Below are 25023 nucleotides of genomic sequence, written 5' to 3'. Positions count from 1 at the left end.
TTATCCCATTCGGTGTGATACTCTGCTTACATCAAACATCAACAATGTAGCTTAAAGAACTGATTTCTTTTAAATTGGAGCACCACAGGGACAAAATGAGTGAGGATTATTTTCCACATCAGTATCTGAAACACACAGAGCTGTTTGTGAAGCACCTAAGCACTGGAGAAGCAGCTGTTGATTGTGAATGTGATATTAAAGATAACGCGTGACCAACAGAAGCCTTCAGGTCATTCACCTACCCAATAAAGAGCAGCAGATGCTGACAATTACTCTCCCTCTGACGCAGTGTGTCTGTGGGTCCTATTAAGGGCTGCCTTTTACAGAGACTTTTAAACTGAGCATAGTTGACACAGACACCTCCCACCTCGAACAGAACATACATATAGAGCCCAGCGGGAGACTACTGACCGCCCCCTGGCACACGGCACACCTGCCTCGGACACACACACACTGCGAGACCATGCAAGTGGAGGTAAGACCAGTTTAGTTGTCCTGTAGACCATTTCCACAGTGCCATTACTGCACTACTCCATGTATTACTGTATTAATCTGTTGCTGACTTCATTTATACTGAGATTTTGGAATATTTTTATGCTTTTGTAAGTAAGATATCCTTCTGATTTATGAATTTGTTTGTTTACTAATACAAAATTAGTGAGGGTGCAAGTCTTACTATCCAGATATCTCCTTCATTAAGCTTTAAAAGAGAGTAATGAAATGGTTAAGATGTAAACAAAGTCATTCAGAGTGGTTTGGTGTAAAATGCTCTGTTCAAGCCAGAACTGTTCACAGTGGTGGTGATAGGAACCAGATGTCTGGGGATCTTAATGCCTCTAAAAGCTCCTTCACAGAGCGTTATGACAAGAAACAGTCATGAAAAATGTATAAAAATCCATTCATGATGGAGAGGCACAGGCAGAGTGTTCTATAGTATTGAAGAAAGCATTTAGATTACAGATGTTCAGATTCACCACTATTTTATCATTATAATCATCACATAGACTATGATGTAGGTTCTCTGGTCATTTTGGATAGTAAATAACATGGCTGTGATTGTGTTGTAGACATTGTGACCTCTGGTTCCTATCAGCACCGCTGTAAAGACGTTTCTATACAATGAACCACTTCACAGCAAACCACTCTGAACGACTTCGCTTAAATCTCAGCCACTGAATGATGCAGAGTTTTAAAAAATGGTGGAATTCAACCTTAAACTTTGCTCTCTTGAAAAAAATCATCGCCATCTAAAAAAACACAAGAATCTCCAAAAATGGCAACTTTACAGGAGAAGACAAGGCATGCTTTACTTTCAGTGTAAGTTAATGTAAAGACATTTTATTACAAGGAATTTTGGAGCATTTCTACTGATCCAGTCATTAGATTTTAACACAATATGAAGGGCAGCCGAAACAATGAAGAGAAATATTAATTTAAAAAACAACTTTTTTTTTTTGGACAGTGATTAAATGCAGGCTAGATTGACTACAGGGCTGCCTACATCAGTGCTGACCAATCAGGCTCTTACTGAACACTTTTAATATTTACCTTTAACTTTGCTTTTGTGGTTATTAGTATTAGCTTCAATGCTTTGGTATCACAAATACTAGTGATATGATCTTTGATGGACACAGAAAAGTGCCATCAACACAGTTTTAGCCTGATTATGGTAAAATTCTTCTTTTATCATTCATCACTGATTAAGTAGAAAACCCTGTTTGACATCGTAACAATAGCAGAACTCTTTTTAGTGCTATAAAGAACCATTTTCTAAAAGGTTCCATATGGAACCATAGGCAACACATTTTCCATCAATCTGAAGAACGATTTCACCATGCAAAGAACCACACTCTTAAAAAAGAAGGTTCTTTAAGGGTTCTTTAGTAAAGACAATGGTTCTATATAGAACACTTAAAGAACCCTTTGCATGATTAAAGAGTTCTTTGCATCGTGAAAGCGTTCTTCAGATTGATGGAAAATGTGCTGTGGATGGTTCTATATAGAACCTTTTTGAAAATGGTTCTTTATAGCACTGACAAGAGTTCTTCTATTGTTCCAATGTCAAGCCTGTAACAATAGAAGAACCCTTTTTGGTGCTGTAAAGAACCATTTTCAAAAAGGTTGTAAATAGAACCATATAAAATGCACTCTCCATCGATCTGAAGAACCTTTCACCATGCAAAGAACCACATTCTTAAAAAGATGGTTCTTCAAGGGTTCTTATTAAAGACAATGGTTCTATATGGAACCACGAACACTCAAAGAACCCTTTGCGTGCTTCAAGTGTTCTTTGCATCATGTAAGCATTTGTTAGATTAATGGAGAATGTGCTGTAGATGGTTCTCTATAGAACCTTTTTTGAAAAGGGTTCTATATAGCACCAAAGAGGTTTTTCTATTGCTACGATGTCAAGCCTTTATCAATAGAAGAACCCTTTTTGATGTTATATAGAACCCTTTTCAAAAATGTAAAACACACTCGCCATCAATCTGAAGAACCTTTAACCACACAAAGGGTTCTTTGAGTGTTTATGGTTCTATATAGAACCATGTTCTTTACTACATAACCCTTAAAGAACTTTGTACTTTATAAACTACAGCTCTTTCAGCAGTGAGGCTCTTTGGGCAGATCCATGAGCTTCTTGTGCCACACAGTGATTGGTTCTCATAGAGAACCGTATGTAGGATGTGTGTTTGCTAACCAGGATTTACCTACCTGAGCTGAGTGGTAATTGATGTTGACACTGTGGTCCTTCTCCGGTTCCTGATCGGTGCGAAAGGGTGTTGATTTGACAAATTAAGGACCATCTTATCTCTGTTTGCCTCTGTGGGGGGTGGAGCTGAAGCATCTCACCATGATTAGCCTCTGCGAAAGCAACAGGACATCGGCTTCACACGGATATTGAGACTGAGGGGGAGGCAGTGGGAGAGAAATGAATGAAGCCGTTAGCATTAGCATTAGCACTAATAATTCTGTAAAACAGAACAAAAGACGTGCTGATGAAAGACCAGAGGAACATCCAGCGGTTCAAAGATTTAATGAAAAGAACATTCATTTAAAATCAGTGTGCAGACGGACTAAAAGACAGATAGCACTGGATAAATATGTAGAAAAGTAGATGCAGTTTTGTGCAAAAATCAGAGACCACACTTCATTTATGTAATTTGGAGTCAAAACAGCCATTAAGTTATTCATTTTTTAGCATTGGGAAAAAAGAATGAGACATATTTAACCGCGGGGACGGCACGGTGGCGCAGTGGAGCAGCGCCGCTGCCTCACAGCGAGAATGGCCTGGGTTCGATTCCCGGCCGGTGACCAGGGTCATTTCTGTGTGGAGTTTGCCTGTTCTCCCCGTGTCTGCGTGGGTTTCCTCCGGGTACTCCGGTTTCCTCCCACAGTCCAAAGACATGCAGTCAGGCCAATTGGACATGCTGAATTGCCCCTAGGTGTGAATGTGTGCGTGATTGTATATGTATGTCTGTCTGCCCTGCGATGGACTGGTGACCTGTCCAGGGTGTATCCTGCCTTCTGCCCAATGACAGCTGGGATAGGCTCCAGCACCCCACCGCGACCCAGAAGGATAAGTGGTTTAGATGATTATGTATGTATGTACATATTTAACCGTCAGTTACACAGAAGCCTCAACAGCTACATGTCGCTGCTGTCAGAAGAAAACCTCATATCTCCATTTTTATTTTTCAGTTTTTGACATAATTTGAAAATGCCTGTTACCCTTTACATTGTGTGTAAATTTCATGATGATTGGACCAAAAGAAACAGCCTAAAATGACTTGGTAAAATGTCTGGTTCCATTGACTTACATTAAAAGTAATGTAGGTTTTTTTCCTCTTCTTTAAAGTTGCCATTTTGGAGATACGAGGTTTTCTTCCGACAACAGCGATATAACTTTTTTAGTACTCAGTGTGTCACTCTTTACCTTTATTACAGCTTCCATTCCTTTCAGGAGACTCACTTTCAGTTTCTCAAAGAAACCTGCAGACACACCCCCAAAGTTCAGTCCTAGAAGCTGGTTGAATTGTCTGTTTCTATCCAAATAATCCCAAACACTTTCAGTGATGTTGGGGTCTGGACTCTGGGGTGGTCAGACCATTGTTCAGAGAACACCAAAGAACTTTGTTTGATTTCTACATTTTTGCCTATTTCTTTTTTCTCAGTAAGGGCTTCCTGACCGCTACACATCCTTTTAGATCCAAAGCGCTGAATGAATAACTTGAATAACCAAGCTATCTATCTATCTAGATAGATAGATAGATAGATAGATACTTTACCTTGACATAACAAGCTACAGCAGAAGCTCCACAAACAGAGCTATTACTATTGAAATTCTTTACAGACTGAAATGGGTTCAGTCTTACTGAACAAACCTCCAAAGGCAGAGAAACTAAGCAGTTTGCCCTGCAACAGCTCTAATTCTATTGCAGAAACTCAATCACACACTGAATTGGCTTCCCTGGAACACAATGTACATCCTAAACCGATAAAACATCTCTCACGTTGTAAACCCATCCGAAAAAAAAAATGCTCAGGAGTAAGTACACACTATGACCTGCTCTACACTGAAACACATATCAAACCTTTCAAGCCTTTTAGAACAGCTTAGAGGCAAGAGAATGTGTTTCATTTGGAACTCAGGCTTTTTTAACCACTTTATTTCCTAAATGCTGCAGAACTTTTGTATTTCATATTAGATGCTGAATACATTACAGTAGTTACTGGATAATAAGGATGAACAATACTAACTGAACAATACAGTAAAAAGCTCTTGATCCTATCATAGTTGAGTCTCTGTTACTAGGTTGGGACAAGACTGTGACAGTGTTCCTCACTGTGATGCGACAGTGTGTGAGTTGCGATGTGTGTAACCGAGTGTGTTTGTGTGTGCAGTGACTGGTTTTGGACATGGCCATGGTGAACCCTATGGAATGGATCAGGAAGAGCAGGGGCTCCCCCCGCCTTGTGCTTGTGGTGGTGTGTGTGGCCCTGCTACTGGATAACATGCTGTTGACCGTCGTCGGTGAGTCCGCAGACGGGGACCAATACAAACTATACATAATTTAACAGAGTAACAAATTTAAAGGAGTCATTAACAAACATCACATAAACGACCATCGCTCACCGCCGCCCCCTTAAGGCGTCATTAACAAATATCACATAAACAAACCTTACTCACCGCCGCCCCCTAAAGGCGTCATTAACAAACATCACATAAACAAACGTTACTCACCGCCGCCCTCTAAAGGCGTCATTAACAAACATCACATAAACAAACGTTACTCACCGCCGCCCTCTAAAGGCGTCATTAACAAATATCACATAAACAAACGTTACTCACCGCCGCCCCCTAAAGGCATCATTAACAAACATCACATAAACAACCGTTACTCACCGCCGCCCTCTAAAGGCGTCATTAACAAACATCACATAAACAAACCTTACTCACCGCCGCCCCCTAAAGGCGTCATTAACAAACATCAAATAAACAAACGTTGCTCACCGACGCCCTCTAAAGGCGTCATTAACAAACATCACATAAACAAACGTTACTCACCGACGCCCTCTAAAGGCGTCATTAACAAACATCACATAAACAAATGTTACTCACCGCCGCCCTCTAAAGGCGTCATTAACAAACATCAAATAAACAAACGTTGCTCACCGACGCCCCCTAAAGGCGTCATTAACAAACATCACATAAACAAACGTTACTCACCGCCGCCCCCTAAAGGCGTCATTAACAAACATCACATAAACAAACGTTGCTCACCGACGCCCTCTAAAGGCGTCATTAACAAACATCACATAAACAAACGTTACTCACCGCCGCCCTCTAAAGGCGTCATTAACAAACATCAAATAAACAAACGCTGCTCACCGCCGCCCTCTAAAGGCGTCATTAACAAACATCACATAAACAAACGTTACTCACCGCCGCCCCCTAAAGGCGTCATTAACAAACATCACATAAACAAACCTTACTCACCGCCGCCCCCTAAAGGCGTCATTAACAAACATCAAATAAACAAACGTTGCTCACCGACGCCCCCTAAAAGCGTCATTAACAAACATCACATAAACAAACGCTGCTCACCGACGCCCTCTAAAGGCGTCATTAACAAATATCACATAAACAAACGTTACTCACCGCCGCCCTCTAAAGGCATCATTAACAAACATCACATAAACAAACCTTACTCACCGCCGCCCTCTAAAGGCATCATTAACAAACATCACATAAACAAACGTTACTCACCGCCGCCCCCTAAAGGCGTCATTAACAAACATCACATAAACGAACCTTACTTACCGCCGCCCTCTAAAGGCGTCATTAACAAACATCACATAAACAAACCTTACTCACCGCCGCCCCCTAAAGGTGTCATTAACAAACATCACATAAACAAACCTTACTCACCACTGCCACCTAAAGGCATCATTAACAAACATCACATAAACAAACATCGCTCACTGCCGCCCCTAAAGGCGTCATTAACAAACATCACATAAACAAACGTTACTCGCCGCCGCCCTCTAAAGGCGTCATTAACAAACATCACATAAACAAACCTTACTCGCCGCCGCCCTCTAAAGGCGTCATTAACAAACATCACATAAACAAACCTTACTCACCGCCGCCCCCTAAAGGCGTCATTAACAAACATCAAATAAACAAACCTTACTCACCGCCGCCCCCTAAAGGCGTCATTAACAAACATCACATAAACAAACCTTACTCACCGCCGCCCCCTAAAGGCGTCATTAACAAACATCACATAAACAAACCTTACTCACCGCCACCCCTTAAAAGCGCCATTAACAAACATCACATAAACAAACGTTGCTCACCGACGCCCCCTAAAGGCGTCATTAACAAACATCACATAAACAAACGTTACTCACCGCCGCCCCCTAAAGGCGTCATTAACAAACATCACATAAACAAACATCACTCACCGCCGCCCCCTAAAGGCGTCATTAACAAACATCAGATGAACAAACGTCACTCACCGCCACCCTCTAAAGGCATCATCAACAAACATCAGATGAACAAACGTCACTCACCGACGTTCTCTAAAGGCGTCATTAACATCAAATAAACATCACTCACCGCCACCCCCTAAAGGCGTCATTAACAAACATCAAATGAACAAACGTCTGTGTATATATATGTATATATAATTACATACAAATACAAAGTACAGATCCACCTAGACCTTAAAATATAGACTGGAGGTGGAAATACAGGGACTCTATGTCCAAATGATGAGGGTAACATTAAGCTCAGGGTACTGACCCTGCGCTGCATCTGACATTTAACTGTCTACGTTTGTTCTGACCTCTACTGCTACTCTCACACACACAGACTGCAGCGGGCTGACAGGAGGCAGACGCACACACAAAGTCATGTACATACTAGGGATGTGCACGGGCCCTCGAGGACTCAGTTAAAGCAGTTCAGTGAAATGCCAATTTGAGGTTAACAGGACTGTATACTGCTATAGGCTGCCAGCCACCCAATATGGATGTGATGTTCAGATGTCCACATACTTTTGCCATGTGGTGCATTCAAAGTTTAAATTACTCTAAAGTGGGGGAATAGTCGTGTCCCATCAGGTTCAGACAAATATTTCAAGCTCTAATGCATGCAAATACACACATAAACTTGTTTTTATACAAGGTCAGGACACAGGTTCATAAGATACCTATATGTAATACGTATAATGTACCATGTATATTACATATACAGCCATGTGCAAAATTGGGGCACTCCTGGTTAGATTTGCTGAAAAAGTTATGACATATTTTCCTTTTTTTTTCCAATATGTTAAACTCAAAAAATAAATATCACTGCTGTCGAAATTTTACAGAAGAAGGAAAAAACGTAGTTTACTTTCAATGTCAAGTCATTTTGGGCTGTTTCTTTCTGTCCATTCATCATGAAATTTACATACAATGTAAAGGACAACAGGCATTTTCAAATGATGTCAAAAACTGAAAAAGGACCTTTATGATTAACAGACTAACAGAAATAGTCCAAAACATTTTTGGGGAAAAAATATTTCTCCATTTACTTCCATTAAAATTTAAGAACTTTTTCCTTGTCCTGTAAAGTCACCTTTTTTCCAACAGCAGTGATATATGTGTGTGTGTGTGTGTGTGTGTGTGTGTGTGTGAGTATCTATATGTTATAATAATAAGTCCCATGTGTGTTTTTGGTAATTATCTATGGGCTGGACAGGGATTAAGTCTAGTGCTGGACTACTCATCATTTAGAATAGAGACTTTCCATTGAGATGATTCAGTCCATGACTAGGATAAATCCCTGTCCAGGGAACAAAATAAGAGGCAAAAGAAGTGGTTTCTGCCCTTTTGTAAAATGTTGGTGACCCCTGGTTTTCTCAGGCTTTCCTCAGTTATCAGAACATTTTTGTAAACCAACAAACACTGACATCATCATCTCCTCTGCTGATCATCATCTCCTCTCCTGATCATCATCTCCTCTGCTGATCATCATCTTCTCTCTCGTTTACTCCAGTTCCCATCATCCCTACCTTCCTGTACAACACAGAGCACCAGGGAAGTGTCCTCTCCTCCTCCCCATCCCTCTCTCCTCCCAGCACAGGACAACCAACCTTCTCCTCCATTCTCTCCCTCTATGATAACACGGCCTACACCCTCACAATGGCCCCCAGCAACCTGAGCAGCCCGTCCACCCCTCCGCTGACCGCATCAGCACCGGATGGGAACGCTTCCAGCTCATCTGAGTGCAAAGACGACCGTGAGTTTCTGGAGGAGGAGAACGTGAGAGTAGGACTGCTGTTTGCCTCTAAAGCTCTGGTGCAGCTTCTGGTCAACCCGTTTGTGGGTCCGCTGACCAACAGGTGTGTTCAGCCTCAGTGTGTGACCTTTTACATGCATGTGAACATTAAGCCCAGAGACAATGACCAAGTGTTCTCCAACAAACACCAACAAACCCAACAAACACCAACAAACCCAACAAACCCAACAAACCCAACAAACCCAACAAACACCAACAAACCCAACAAACCCCAACAAACCCAACAAAAACCCAACAAACCCAACAAACACCAACAAACACCAACAAACATCAACAAACACCAACAAACCCAACAAACCCCAATAAACACCAACAAACCCAACAAACCAACACCCAACAAACCCAACAAAACCCAACAAACCCAACAAACACCAACAAAACACCAACAAACCCAAAAAACACCAACAAACCCAACAAACACCAACAAACCCAAAAAACACCAACAAACACCAACAAACCCAAAAAACACCAACAAACCCAACACCAACAAACCCAAAAAACACCAACAAACCCAACACCAACAAACCCAACAAACACCAACAAACTCCAACAAACACCAACAAACCCAACACCAACAAACCCAAAAAACACCAACAAACCCAACACCAACAAACCCAACAAACACCAACAAACCCCAACAAACCCAACAAACACCAACAAACCCAAAAAAAAACAAAAAACCCAACAAACACCAACAAACCAAACACCAACAAACCAAACAAACCCAACAAACACCAACAGACCCAAAAAACCCAACAAACACCAACAAACCCAACAAACACCAACAAACCCAACAAACCCAACAAACACCAACAAACCCAACAAACCCAACAAACCCAACAAACCCAACAAACACCAACAAACTCAACAAACACCAACAAACCCTACCCCCTTCACACTGTTCTAAAATGTTCTAACTGCATTCAATCTGTTCTAGAATGTTCTACCCAATTCACACTGTTCTGGAACGTTCTACTCCATTCACTCTGTTTTACAATGTTCTCCTCCATTCACACTGTTCTAAAAAGTTCTACCCCATTCACACTGTTCTAGCATGTTCTACCCCTTTCATACTGTTTTAGAATGTTCTACCCCATTCACACTATTTTACAATGTTCTACCCCATTCACGCTGTTTTAGAATGTTCTACACCATTCACACTGTTCTAGCATGTTCTACCCCATTCACACTGTTCTAGAATGTTCTACTCCATTCACTGTTTTAGAGTGTTCTCCTCTATTCACATTTAGTATGTCCTACTCCATTCACTGTTTTATAATGTTCTACCCCATTCACACTGTTCTAGAATGCTCTACCCCATTCACAGTTTTAGAGTGTTCTCCTCTATTCACATTTAGTATGTCCTACTCCATTTACACTGTTCTAGAATGTTCTACCCCATTTACACCATTCTAGAATGATCTACCCCGTTTACACCATTCTAGAATGTTCTACCCTGTTTACACTGTTCTAGAATGTTCTACCCCATTCAAACTCTTTTAGAACATTCCCCTGTCCACACGATTCTAGAATGTTCTACCCATTTACCCTGATCTAGAATGTTCCCCCATCCAGTGTTTTAGAATGTCCTCTCCATTCACACTGTTTTAAGATGTTCCTATGCCTACACTGTTCTAGACAGTTCTCTCTCATCCCTACTTGTTCATTGGGCTCATCAGTTTTTGTTCTGGCGCACTATGGAGAGTGTTGAATGCTGAATGTGGGCCTTTGTTGGGGACCACTGAGTCAGTGTTTACAGGGCTTTGAGGATATAAATCTCTCACAGCAGTTAAACTCAGTTTAGAGTCTTTGGTAAACAGTTAAATGCATCATGAATTCCCACCCCTCACACAGTTCAGTGAGAGTCAATCACTTTGATACGACTTAAAAAATATAGTGAATACACATAAATGGAGGAACTGTTTACACAATACGGAAATAAAGCCAAACCAAACTGTTTTTATTTTGTTTTTAGGAATAGCCTGAGAACTGTATTCTGACCAAAAAGTGCCGACTTTATTTAATAATATTATAATAAATTATCATCTTTCTTTTCCAGGATTGGATACCACACACCAATGTTTGCTGGTTTTGTCATAATGTTTGCCTCCACAATAAGTAAGTAGAACATGGCAGTGGCAGTGGTTCAGGGTCAATACTTTTAAAGGGGAATGCCACAGAATTTTCGAAATTTCTGACTAATTAAACGCTTACGGTATAAACAAAGTCGTCCAGAGTGGTTCAGTGTGAAATGCTCCATTGTAGAGAAATGTACTGAGTCAGAATTGTTCACAGCGGTGATGATAGATATATTCACCGAAGTTTACATTCCATACAGTAATTCATTCCCCAAAGCTAGAAATCTCCCATTGCATTGATGTTGTTGCCTGAGACATTGTTTTGAGAGGTCTTTGCCCTAAAATGCATTACATGCAAATACATAAATGCAAATACATCCATAGCAAAAAGGTACATCCACAGAGTCGTACGGCGAAATGATCCCCAAACAACATTTATTTTAGATTACATACAAGAACTTGTGTAGGTTCACTGGTGGTTCTGGATAGTAAATAATGGCTATATTTGTGCTGTAGACATTGCGACCCCTGGTTTCTATCACCACCTGTAAAGAGCTGATAAGTTTCTTTACAATGAATCACTGCTGTCGAAATTTTACAGAAGAAGGAAAAAACGAAGTCATTTTGGGCTGTTTCTTTCTGTCCATTCATCATGAAATTTACATACAATGTGAAGGACAACAGGCATTTTCAAATGATGTCAAAAACTGAAAAAGGACCTTTATGATTAACAGACTAACAGAAATAGTCCAAAACATTTTTGGGGATAAAATATTTCTCCATTTACTTCCATTAAAATTTAAGAACTTTTTCCTTGTCCTGTAAAGTCACCTTTTTTCCAACAGCAGTGATATATGTGTGTGTGTGAGTGTGTGTGTGTGTGTGTGTGTGAATATCTATATGTCATAATAAGTCCCATGTGTGTTTTTGGTAATTATCTATGGGCTGGACAGGGATTAAGTCTAGTGCTGGACTACTTTGATGTGAACCATTTCACATCAAACCACTCTGAATGTTTACATCTCAACAACTAAATTGTGCATTTTTGAAAAATCAATGGAATCACATTTAAATAGAAAGTTTGCTTTAAGTCCTCTACCTGTGTGAGAGGACACGTAGGTCTTCACTCTTATAACCACAGATCAGTTTCATAGTGGTTATTGAATAATTTATAGTTGTTACTAAATAAGAAGTGTTAAGATTAATAACTGAAAGTAAGTCTGTAGTCTAAATGTTTTAATGTGATCTGTTTTAATAACCTGCTGTAGAGCTGATGTAATCAGATAGACTCTAACTGTGAGTGTCTGTGTCTGGTTTTCTCAGTGTTTGCTTTCTCAGGAACGTACGCTTTGCTCTTTTTCGCTCGTGCACTTCAGGGCATCGGCTCCTCCTTCTCCTCTGTTGCAGGTACTGTGAGAGTGTGTGTGTCTTCTTGTATACATATCGACAAATTATGTTCAATGATAAATAATACAACGTGATTGTCTATTTACAGCTATCTGCCTGAAAAAAAGACCACTCTTCATTTATTTGATTTAGTTAAAATGACCGTTATGTACCAGTTATTCATAATTCAGGAGATATTTCTCAGGAGATTAGATATATGATAATCCATTTGCATAAGGAAGGAAAAGGTGAAAAGAAAGTGAAAGTAAAACATGAGTTTCTAAAACTGGAGTTCAAGAAAATGATTAAAATCTCCAGAGAAAATGTGCCTCCTAACAACCACCTGGAAGACCTGGTAGACACCAGAACTGCCCCCATCAGATAAACAGCACTTAAAGCTTTCATCTCTGAGAGAGAGGAGAAAATCAAGCTGCTTCAGATCTGAAAACATCCACAGGTGTTTCTGTCCATCCTTCCACTGTGAGAAGACGACTCAGTGCTGTGGGTCTGAAAGGATGTGTAGCTGTGAAGAAGAACCTCACTGAGAAAAGGAGACGGACACATCAAACAAAGAAGCTCAACGATGGACTGACCACCCCAGAGTCCAGACCTCAACACCACTGAATGTGTTTGATCACTTCAGAAAATGATCAACCAGCTTCTAAGACTGAACTTTGGAAACGTGGAAAAAATAACATATTTCTTAGAAAATTGAAGCATAGAAGCTGTAAGAAAAGCAAAAGTTTGACAGACAAAACACAGAAAAAAATATATATTTCGTTGTTGAGGCTTCTGTGTACATTTCTGTAAAAAAATATATGCTTTCTGCTCTTTATGCTGACTGGAAATTGACCCCTTAAAATCTCAGGCTTATTACAAACTAAGGCTTATTATTCAGTAACTACAGGGGCTTCAGTGCAAACTGGCTGAGCTACTCTTATTTTATAGAAGTGTGTAATAAAACTTTGTGTCTGCTGGTGGGCCCTGGCCATTTAAGGGGTTAAATATATGAAGGGTGGTCTCTGACTTATGCACTGTATGTACTGTATTTGCAACAAAGCAGGCTTAAAATTACTGAAAAACCTTGTCTCCAAACTTTTGAACTTTTTATGTACCTGTGTGTGGTTCTCTGTAGGACTGGGCATGCTGGCCAGTGTGTACACAGACGATGATGAACGAGGGATTGCCATGGGTATAGCGCTGGGAGGACTGGCCATGGGTGTACTGAGTGAGCGACTGACCTGTCCAAAGCTATTACAGGAACACTCCAGCATACGCTGCACCTGTGGCATATTAAAAAAGATACAATAATATAATATATATATACAATATATAATATAATATATACAATAATATAGATAATACAAGTCAATTTGCAGGTGATATGTTTTGAGCGAATGGGCCTTCTGTTCGTTTCTAAGTTCAAAATGATCATCCATGGAAATTGACCATACGTTACAGACGCAGCAGACAGAGATTAGGCTTAAAAATGCTGGACTGTTCCTTTAAAACTCATTACAATGTCATAAATACAGCCAGAGATCCTCTCATTACTAGATCACAAGTGTTTTTTGTGCATATGCGTGTCTTTTCCAGTTGGCGCTCCTTTCGGAAGCGTGATGTATGAGTTTGTGGGTAAAAGCTCTCCTTTCCTCATCCTGGCCTTTCTGGCTCTATTTGATGGAGGTGAGTTCAAATATAAACCATTAACATTATTATAGCAATTAAAACGACTGCCATGAGCTACAGGCATTCAGGGCTTTGATTAAAACTGTGATAACTGTGATCAAACATGTTCATCTTTGTGAACTTTTTTTCATGCACAGCACTCCAGCTTTGTATTCTCCAGCCCTCTAAGATATCTCCAGGGGTAAGAGCTAAGATTCCTTTACTATCCAATAAGCGTTTAAGCAGAGACTCTTCATGGGATATTAATCCTGTGCTATAATGTGAACTATAGAATTAACCTCAGGTTGGATTAAACTCATTCTATAAAACAAATCACATGGAAATCAACCTCGGTTATATTCATCCTGTTCTATGAAATATACCATAGAAATAACTACACACTGATCAGGCATAACATTATGACCACCTCCTGGAAATTGGTGCACTGTGTAGTTCTACAGTTACAGACTGTAGTCCATCTGTTGCTCTGCATACTTAGTTAGTCCCCTTTTACCCTGTTCTTCAGTGGTCAGGCCCCCCATGGACTCACAGAGCAGGTACTATTTGGGTGGTGGATCATTCTCAGCACTGCAGTAACACTGATGTGGTGGGTGTGTTAGTGTGTGTTGTGCTGGTACGAGTGGATCAGACACAGCAGTGCTGCTGGAGTTTTTAAACACTGTGTCCACTCACTGTCCACTCTATCAGACACTCCTACCTTGTCAGTCCACCTCGTAGATGTAAAGTCAGAGACGATAGCTCATCTGCTGCTGCACAGTTTATGTTGGTCATCCTCTAGTCCTTCATCAGTGGTCACAGGATGCTGCCCACAGGACACTGTTGGCTGGATAATTTTGGTTGGTGGACTATTCTCAGTCCAGCAGTGACACTGAGGTGTTTAAAAACTCCGGCAACACTGCTGTGTCTGATCTACTCAGACCCAGCACCACACACACTAACACACCACCACCACGTCAGTGTTACTGCAGTGCTGAGAATGATCCACCACCCAAATAGTACATGCTCTGTGAGGGTCCATGGGGGTCCTCACCACTGAAGAACAGAGTAAAAGGGGGCTAACAAAGTATGCAGAGAAACAGATGGACTACAGTCCAGTATGGAGGGACACATAGAAGAATTTACTTGTTTTCTCTATTTCCCAAATCAAGCCCATATGCTCCAAACATTAAAACACATAAAATGACCTAAAAAGGTTTGATTTATGCAGAATGATGACTTTTGGCTAAAGATTTCCAAGCTAATGACATATTTCAGCCTCTTTAGACAGCTAGGTAGATGTTTAAAGTAAATGAAAGTATGATTAAATCAAAGGTTTGGACATGTTTTCTACTTGTGAGCAGCCAAACGTATTGCATATGGAACTTTTTTGGAGTCAAGGCACTGTGTAAATCGAGTAGCCACTCCCACATCTGTAATTTATACCAAGTTTTTTAATCTTGTCCAAATCTACCATAAAAATAACAGATGTCCAGACTGGAACACGTCGATACAGAATGTAAATTGAATGTAATGCATCATGTAGCCAACTATGCCTTATGTAATAATGTGATTTAAATAGTATAACAAAATGATGCCAGAGGGCCCAAAGTCTTATTACACACTTCTACAACCTGAGAATAGCTCAACTAGTTTGCACTGAAGTTCTTGTAGTTACTGAATAGTAAGCCTTAGTATGTAATAAGCCTGGGATTTTGAGGGGTTAAACATGATAGATGAAATCGAGTGTACTGTGGAAAGATTGTGGCTATTTTTGCAACCAGCAGTCAGCAGAGTAAGCTGATTCCTGTTGAGGTAAATGTGTATAATCATCCATTGCAGTCTCACTGCAATTATGGAGTCTTGTGTGCTAATATTAGATAAGATCTTATCCTGTTTCCTCTTTGTATTTCAGAGTGTGGAGGGCACACCACTGCTAACTCTGCTGAAAGACCCTTATATACTCATCAGCGCAGGTGCGTGTGTTTTACCACAGATCCATCAGTCACTGGCTTTGCCCTGATGTGTGCGCTGTGTGTACTTGAACCAGCTTGCTTTCTCCAAATGACAGTTTATTAACTTTCTAAATGAAAAAAGTTTACACATTCTCTACAGTGAACACATTTTAATGCACAATTACTGTTTATTTGCTGAATTTAACATATTGGGGAAACGGTTACAAATATGGCCTGTGCAAAAGTTAAGGCACATTTTATATGTTTTACTTTGATGCAGTATGTTAAACTCAGTAAAAGAGAAGAAACTGTGCACTAAAATTTTGCAGAGAAATGCTATATTTATGCTGCATTAACATATTCCCACTTAGAAAATCAACAAAGCATGTCATTTGACCAGGGGGCGCACCCACTTGTGCATACGACTGTGTGTGTAAATGTTATTTTCCTTTAGACAGTGGTGAACCGTGACTATTATAGCTAAGACTTGTGGCGAAAAATGTCAAAACTCAAAAAATGAGAAAAAACATCCACCTTTAAACTCGTTTCTGCTAGCCCCCATCATCATGTTAGCACTGAGCTCACACTGGTTTACATAAATAGGTTTGTGTCTAGGTTAAACACAAACATTTGAAGCGTGTAACAGACATCATCGTGTATTTGACCTCATGTGCAGCAATTTTACAGCGACTCTGTCAGTAAAGAGTTTTTACTTAGAGCTGCCCCCACTATTTTCATTTTCTAACAAACCTTAGACTAGTCACGGCCATTAATGTATCTAGAACTTCTAGAAGGCCCAGAGTGATGTTTTTTCATGCAGACTTGGTCCCACCCATTGTAAATCAATGTGACTGGTTGATTTCACTGTCACGTCCTTATTATGTTGTAGTCACTATAGTAGTTGATGTGTAAGGCCTTCAGTCCAGCTCCTGGAGTCCTGACCAATAAGAGATCATGCATTGCTGTATCCACTTGGATACCATGGAGAAAAAACCCTGACTGGACAATTTTATGTTGAGTGTTTCAAGATCTTAAAGCTTTTGTTTCCAAAAAAACTCAACTATGAAATAAAAGAATTACTAAAATGCAGAGTTTAAATACAACAAGCATGATAATGTTATTACAGAAAACCATGATCATAAAGGCCCTGAGTTCATGTGTACACAATATACATTACTCAGACCTTACATGCTGTGGTCACTTATTTGAGGGCAAATTTTAATGGTAACTAAAGCATTATATTGTATTATAAATTGTGTTAAGTATTTCATTGTGGTACAAAACTGAATGTCTCTTTTTTAGAAAGGATAAAAAGCCTATCGCTGATAAAGGCCTGTACTGAAACATGTTGGGGTGGCTCCACAGAGCATTAGGCACTTGGTACTTTCTTTGGTAGCACTCTGTATTGTTTTGCGTATTTCTTTGTTGTGTTGTGATTGTATATTGCATTTGTGTGGAATCCCAGGGTCTTTGTGCTTTGCCAACATGGGCGTGGCCATTCTAGAGCCCACTCTCCCTATATGGATGATGCAGACCATGTGTTCACAAAAATGGCAGCTGGGTAAGAATCTCCACCCTCTGCTTCTTTCTTATGTCATTCAAACTTCTGCTGATAACCTTAACATGCACCTTAATTACATTTATTTATTTATTTATTTATTCATTCATTCATTCATTCATTCATTCATTCATTCATCATCTAACCTGCTTATCTTTCTGGGGGAGGGGGGTGCTGGAGCCTATCCCTCATAGGGCAGAAGGCAGGAAACACCCTGGACAGGTCGCCAGTCCATCACAGGGCATACACTGAATTAATAACATTTACACTTGATGTACATTTCAACTTGTATCGATGTCAAAAAATGACAAAATCAATGGAAAAATGTGAAACAAACCACAAAACAAAACTGCAAACACAATACAACTTTTTATCAAACTCAATTCATAATGATGTGGTATGAATTAAAAGGTTAAAATCTGCACTTTTAACAGAATTTCTTTGCGTATTTCAATGATCTGTTCCACTGTGCCATTTCCAGTCTTATATTAGCACCAAGCTAAAAGTCTTGTACTTCGCTTTTCCCCAACTAGGGCTGAATCTCAAATGGCTCCCTATGCCCTACATAGTGCACCCAAACATTGCATAATAGGTCTAACAATTAGCCAAATGGGATTCAGCCATGTGTGCACATACTGGACAAACAGGGCCCTATTTGGGTGTAGAGTTTACATAGGGCACTACTTAGGGTGTAGGAGCCGTTTCAGATTCAGCTCAGACAGATCTAATAGACAGATCTAACCAAAGCATTGACATTTTAAGTGTGAAAGTTATTCAAATGACATGTTCTATACTTTTTTATATTGCAGTTTTTAAAGTGAATCATATATGAAGTACTTCAATTTAAAGCTTTTGGCATTATTGGAGGAGCTGTTTGGCCTGTTAGCGGTCTTTTGGCCCATTGGCTACCTGGTTAGCCTCGTTCTAGCTAAGAAAATAAATTGTCAGCTTCTCAATTACTTTATTTGCACTCTGTAATGTGTGAAAAGTCAAATATTATTCTAATGACTTGATGACTTGGTGCATTAATACAGAATTCAGTTGTGAGGCGGTCACAGGTGTCCTATATTGAGTATTTTATGGCCCACCCAATCAGATTTTAGGACCGGAACTATCTGTTTTATTTAAGTGTGGGCTCACAAAGAAGTCCATAGGCCAGGGGTCGGCAACCCAAATGTTAAGAAGAGCCATTTTGTCCTTTTAACCAAAATCAAACCCCAACAGTTTATGTCCATTTTACCATCTTGGCTGTAAATATGCCTCAGTATGTGCTAAAGTGCTAGTATAGGCTAATAAATTTAATATAAACAAAAATACAGACTTACTTTGCTCTGCTTTAATCTATAGCTCAGCTATAGCTGCTTTTCTCACATCTCCAGCAGGAAACTTTTCTGCAAAAGAAGAATAATGTTAGTTTCTTGTAAAATGTCTCTCAAAGTTCACATTTTTAAGAGGCTGAGGTCGCTTCTCGTTCGCCAGCTTCTTGTTCGAATTTTCCAGAGTTTAGCTAACTACTGCACCATTTAAGCTGATATTAGCTTCGTGACTTTTTAGTGTTTGTCAGTTTCTTGTTGCAGATTAAACGTATCAGGAAACCAGCTGGAGTGATTAGAAATACAAATAATCCATTTGTCTTCAAACTATCTATGTTTGACTTGCCCCTTTGTTAGCTACTGGCTAGGCGAGATTATTGTCTGCATTGCTAAGGTGACCAGCAGTCTGTGTGCCCACCTTCAGGGTTAAAGGGTGAATTAGCAGTGCTACATTAACTCCAGCGTTTAAGACTGTTTATTGTTAAACTGTGTTGAACAATCAGCAGAGCTTTATTTTACTGTAAAGGAGGATTATTTTATTTTTATCTACAAATCTAATTCTGCTGTGGAGCCGCAACAGGGCAGTAAAAGAGCCGCGTGTGGCTCTGGAGCCACAGATTGCCCCACCCTGCCATAGGCTTTAAGGGGTTAAGAAAGCGAAGCAGACAATACGACTCCAGGCCCCAGTTCACAAACTCACCTAGACGTCAGTGCTCCAGGATATTACTTTAATTGCTTCTTTTATGTGGCTCGTCGCATGATTGTGGAGAACTGATATGTCTGGAAATGGATGCTGAGAGGTTCTTGATGTAGCTGATGGCATCAGAAGATGATTTAGCGCGTGTTCCCTGTTTGTTTTATTGGTTTAACTGAGCTCTAACTCTACCCTCTACCTGCTGAATCGCTGAAGCTCACTGATGATGGTGCTGATATTGCAGGTGTGGCTTTTCTACCAGCCAGTGTGTCATACCTGATTGGGACCAACTTGTTCGGCCTGCTAGCCAACAAAATGGGCAGGTACAGCATCTTTCTAGTGGAGTCACAAAAATGGCTCTGATACAGTGATGCTGACAGTAATGTGTAAATCCTTTAATCCCTACATAATTCTGTCCCTCAGATGGTTGTGTTCCATGATTGGGATGACCATCGTTGGCATCAGCCTCATCTGTGTGAGTACCAGCCTCAAACTTTTCTTCTCTTAAACGTTTTTTATTAAAGTGACTGTTTAGCCAAAAATCAAATTTTTCTTTTACCCCAAATTTAGGCAACCAGCCGAGACATGTTTGGTGTCTAAGTCTTTAGTTTTGCCCTGAGGCTACATTCAAATGGAGCTACATAATGAAAGCCTATAGCTGACGATTATCATGGTGCTAACAGCATAATCATCCTAAATCATTGCATACTTAGTTTCTGACACTGTATAACCCACCGTCATCTACAAACATGGACAAAAGATTCCATTCAGGCTGCAAAATGGCTTCTAATACAGTGTCAGAAACCACATAAGCAAGTCTGTTTGAGATTCCCTTTTTTCAAAATTCATGCACACTTCAATTGTTGAGATGTACACAATGTCAGTCAGAGTGGTCTAATGTGAAATGGGTCACTGTACCCACTACGGACTTGCCAACTCTTTACAGTGGTGGTGATAGGAACCAGGCGTCTTCACGTCTACAATACAAATGCAGCCATTTGATTAACTAAAATCACCGGTGAACCTGCATGTGTCTTCTGAGTGTTTATATGTAATGTTGATAGCGGCATAATAGTGGTCATCACAAACATTTACACCGATCAGCCATAACATTATGACCACCTCCTTGTTTCTACGCTCATTGTCCATTTTATCAGCTCCACTTACTATATAGGTGCACTTTGTAGTTCTACAGTTACAGACTGTAGTCCATCTGTTTCTCTGCATACTTTGTTAGCCCCCTTTTACCCTGTACTTCAGTGGTCAGGACCCCCATGGACCCTCACAGAGCATGTACTATTTGGGTGGTGGATCATTCTCAGCACTGCAGTAACACTGACGTGGTGGTGGTGTGTTAGTGTGTGTTGTGCTGGGGCGAGTGGATCAGACACAGCAGTGCTGCTGGAGTTTTTAAACACTGTGTCCACTCACTGTCCACTCTATTAGACACTCCTACCTTGTCAGTCCACCTTGTAGATGTAAAGTCAGAGACGATAGCTCATCTGCTGCTGCACAGTTTGTGTTGGTCATCCTCTAGACCTTCATCAGTGGTCACAGGGCGCTGCCCACAGGACGCTGTTGGCTGGATAATTTTGGTTGGTGGACTTTTCTCAGTCCAGCAGTGACACTGAGGTGTTTAAAAACTCCAGCAGCACTGCTGTGTCTGATTCACTCGTACCAGCGCAACACACACTAACACACCACCACCACGTCAGTGTTACTGCAGTGCTGAGAATGATCCACCACACAAATAGTACCTGCTCTATGCCTGATCGGTGTAAGTGTTCTTTGGGTATTATAAAGCCCTACAATGCCCTGCCTGAACCTCTCTGCCATTAATGGATCAAAATAAATGGATTATAATACATTTTTGGCCAAAATGTTATCACAAAACTATTGTGAAAAAAATGTCTCAGGCATCAGACAGCATATCTGTAACCATTTTGTGTAAAAAAAAACCTCCTGTGGTGGAGCTTTAAGAGACATTAAACTCTTCTGATGCCTGGTTCCTATCACCACCACTGTAAAACATTCTGACTTTGTTCCTCTAGAATGCAGCTTTTCACATCAAACCACTCTTAATGACTTGTTTTACATCTTAACCATGTACTTTAGGCAGAAATTTTGAAAAATTGGTGGATTTCCCCTTTATCAACTTAAGGAGCTACCTCTACCAATCATATTTGTTATAGTGGCTGTGACTATATGTTGCAGGTTCCTTTGGCCAAAAACATCTATGGCCTCATTGGCCCCAACGGAGGACTTGGATTTGCTATTGGTAACTAAGACTGTATTGATAATATAGCCTGAACAGCAAGTCCTGTTTTAATAATAATAGATGGAATTAAACCTTGTGTGTTTGTGCTTGTAGGAATGGTTGACTCCTCCATGATGGCAATAATGGGTTACCTGGTCGACATCAGACATGCCTCAGTTTATGGGAGTGTGTACGCTATTGCAGATGTGGCACTTTGCATGGGGTTTGCTGTAGGTAAGTATACTTAGTCAGTACTACCTCCACCACTAACCTGCCTAAATGAGTTTGCCTGTACATAAAAGACTTTAAGGGTGCAGTAAGTAATGTGTCAATGCACAACTTTTTTCTTTGCTCGGAAACATGCTACCTATAAACCTCAGACAGTTTGAGCAGAATAGCTGACCTCTTCACCTCTACTGTGACACTGGTATAGGCCCATCCACAGGGGGTGCCATTGTGAGAGTGATTGGGTTTCCGTATCTTATGGTGATCATCGGCATTGTCAACATTCTTTATGCACCGCTCTGCTTCTTCCTCAAAAACCCTGCTATACGAGAGGAGAAAATGGTAAGAAACGCACATAAACATTTGTTTTTAAACCACTTCAGGACGTGAGGTCATATATACACCGATCACGCATAACATTATGACCACCTCCTTGTTTCTATGCTCATTGTCCATTTTATCAGCTATACTTACTATATAGGTGCACTTTGTAGTTCTACAGTTACAGACTGTAGTCCATCTGTTTCTCTGATACTTTGTTAGCCCCCTTTTACCCTGTTCTTCAGTGGTCAGGACCCCCATGGACTCTCACAGAGCAGGTACTATTTGGGTGGTGGATCATTCTCAGCACTGCAGTAACACTGATGTGGTGGTGGTGTGTTAGTGTGTGTTGTGCTGGTACGAGTGGATCAGACACAGCAGTGCTGCTGGAGTTTTTAAACACTGTCCACTCTATTAGACACTCCTACCTTGTCGGTCCACCTTGTAGATGTGAAGTCAGAGACGATAGCTCATCTGCTGCTGCACAGTTTGTGTTGGTCATCCTCTAGTCCTTCATCAGTGGTCACAGGACGCTGCCCACAGGACACTGTTGGCTGGATATTTTTGGTTGGTGGACTATTCTCAGTCCAGCAGTGACACTGAGGTGTTTAAAAACTCCAGCAGCACTGCTGTGTCTGATCCACTCATACCAGCGCAACACACACTAACACACCACCACCACGTCAGTGTTACTGCAGTGCTGAAAATGATCCACCACCCAAATAGTACCTGCTCTGTGAGAGTCCATGGGGGTCCTGACCACTGAAGAACAGGGTAAAAGGGGGCTAACAAAGTATCAGAGAAACAGATGGACTACAGTCTGTAACTGTAGAACTACAAAGTGCACCTATATAGTAAGTGGAGCTGATAAAATGGACAATGAGTGTAGAAAGATAATGTTATGGCTGATCGGTGTATTTTATATATGTATGCACACACACATACACACACACACACACACACATATATATATATATATATATATATATATATATATATATATATATATATATATAATACAAAGTTGGGTCATTATCTATTTTGCAGGCCATTATAAACCAGGAGTGTCCCATGCATGTAAAGAGCTACAACACAGAGCGCCAGTGCAGGGAGTTCCCACTGAGCGACGACAGCGAGGTGGACATGGAGGAGTAGGACACGCGCTCTCCTTCCTAAATGGTGTTACAGTGTCAGGAAGTATAAGCGCCTCTTTGGAACCTATTTTTTATGCTCAGTGCTGATGGTAATTTGGTTGACTGTGCTGTACAATAACATGCATTATGAAGCTGTGCTGCATCAAATTGACTCAAACACTCAAATAAACACTTTGGTTAAGAGCGTCCAACAGTTTTGATCTAGTACAGAACTTAATTCCAGTCTTATGTACTCCATTGCCTGCTCCAACTCGGTTCACAAAGGGCTTCATAAAAACTTTAAACACACTATCATTTGAATCAGGTGTGCTGGGATTGGGAATCACAGGCCTGGTATTGTATTTATATGTAAGCACTGATTGAACATGAAAGCTATTACAGCCTTTCTGGTCTTGGCCTCAATACTTTTGACAGTTAAAGGAGAATTCCGCTGATTTTACAAAATTTCTGAATAATTCAATCATTGAGATGGTGGTGACAGGAACTAGGGGTTGTGATGTCTGCAACACAAATACAGCCATTTTATTTACTATCCAAAACCACCACAGAACATACATGTGTCAGAGTTTTTATATGTGATTGATGATGGTAAAACAGTGGTCAGTAAGAAAAAATGAGCTTTATTGGGGACTATTTTGCTTTACATACCTATCTGCCATTAATGGACATATTAAAAAAACAAAACAATGGAGCTTTTAGAGGCATTAAACTCCTTAGATAGCTTAATAATTTAACATTTTAACACAATTTTCAACTTCAAATGGCTGTCTTCCTCTCACAACTCTGTCACGTAGCGACAACTCACTTAGAGTGATTGTGTTAATGTAATGTGGTATCCCGCACACCACTGTGAGGAGCAGTATGTTGTACATAATAGCCTATGCACTACTGCAGTATGCAGTATATCAGCATGGCATTTTCAATGCACCCTAGAACTGTCAGAATTGACACACCCATGCTCTGCCAGGTTAGACAGGCTTTACAGAACAAAGGCAAAAATCACATTCAGCCTAATGAGCCATGACATAATGGTGAGTTTCCAGTTTAATAAGTTACACTCCCAAATTGGACTGTTTACCATGTCAACACTAGGCTAGACCTGAAATGACAGGGAAGCCTAAAAGCCTGAAAAAATCCTACATCTGAGCTACTCTACCTTTCCCATGCATGACATATAAATATTGTTTGAAATTAATAATGCACTCTAAATGTAGGTATGAGATGTGCAGTCTCTCGTTAGCTTGAATGGGACTCTTGTCAGAGATCTGTAAAGCTTTAAAATTTGCAAAAGTACGCAGTAGTACAAAGCGATGCTGTAGTCAAGGCCGTTAGAGGCAAGTCCGAGTCAAGATCGAGACCTGGACACACTCTGAGCCAAACCAAGATTTTATAGTTGTTGAGTCTAAGTTAAGACCAAGACCAGGAGTGGGAGGAGATCAAGACAAGACTGCATTGTTTTCAGAATATAAAAATAAAAAGAAGAAAGGAGAAAAAATAATATTAATTTTTAATTCATTGTGGGTGGCATGGTGGTGCCAGTCATCTCAAGCAGGAAGGGCC

The 25023-nt window shown here is 40.4% G+C and overlaps 1 protein-coding gene across 1 annotated transcript; it reads left to right on the top strand.

Moving 5' to 3' along the window:
* Positions 1–256: 256 nt before the first annotated feature.
* Positions 257–23656, top strand: LOC118812857 (chromaffin granule amine transporter). The gene is made up of 16 exons (XM_036577959.1): positions 257–475; positions 4906–5035; positions 8555–8900; positions 10917–10975; positions 12259–12342; positions 13457–13549; positions 13918–14007; positions 14148–14191; positions 15902–15962; positions 17407–17502; positions 19751–19829; positions 19930–19981; positions 21721–21784; positions 21878–21997; positions 22197–22330; positions 23357–23656. Exons 2-16 carry the CDS (start codon positions 4921–4923, stop codon positions 23462–23464), a joined length of 1545 nt encoding a protein of 514 aa, XP_036433852.1. The 5' UTR covers positions 257–475; positions 4906–4920; the 3' UTR covers positions 23465–23656.
* Positions 23657–25023: the final 1367 nt, after the last annotated feature.

The sequence above is a fragment of the Colossoma macropomum genome, unplaced genomic scaffold (genome assembly GCF_904425465.1).
Source record: "Colossoma macropomum unplaced genomic scaffold, Colossoma_macropomum, whole genome shotgun sequence".
NCBI classification, from domain to species: Eukaryota; Metazoa; Chordata; class Actinopteri; order Characiformes; family Serrasalmidae; genus Colossoma; species Colossoma macropomum.
Note: the sequence above shows the minus strand (reverse complement) of the source record. Positions and strands in the feature narration are given on the sequence as shown.

What these genes read in the sequence shown, in the direction of transcription:
- LOC118812857 (XM_036577959.1), top strand. Translation starts at nt 4,921, where the DNA reads ATGGCCATGGTGAACCCTATGGAATGGATCAGGAAGAGCAGGGGCTCC. An exon ending in TTCACAAAAATGGCAGCTGG is followed by an intron (nt 17,503 to 19,750) that starts GTAAGAATCTCC and finishes CTGATATTGCAG; the next exon opens with GTGTGGCTTTTCTACCAGCC. An exon ending in CTATACGAGAGGAGAAAATG is followed by an intron (nt 22,331 to 23,356) that starts GTAAGAAACGCA and finishes TCTATTTTGCAG; the next exon opens with GCCATTATAAACCAGGAGTG.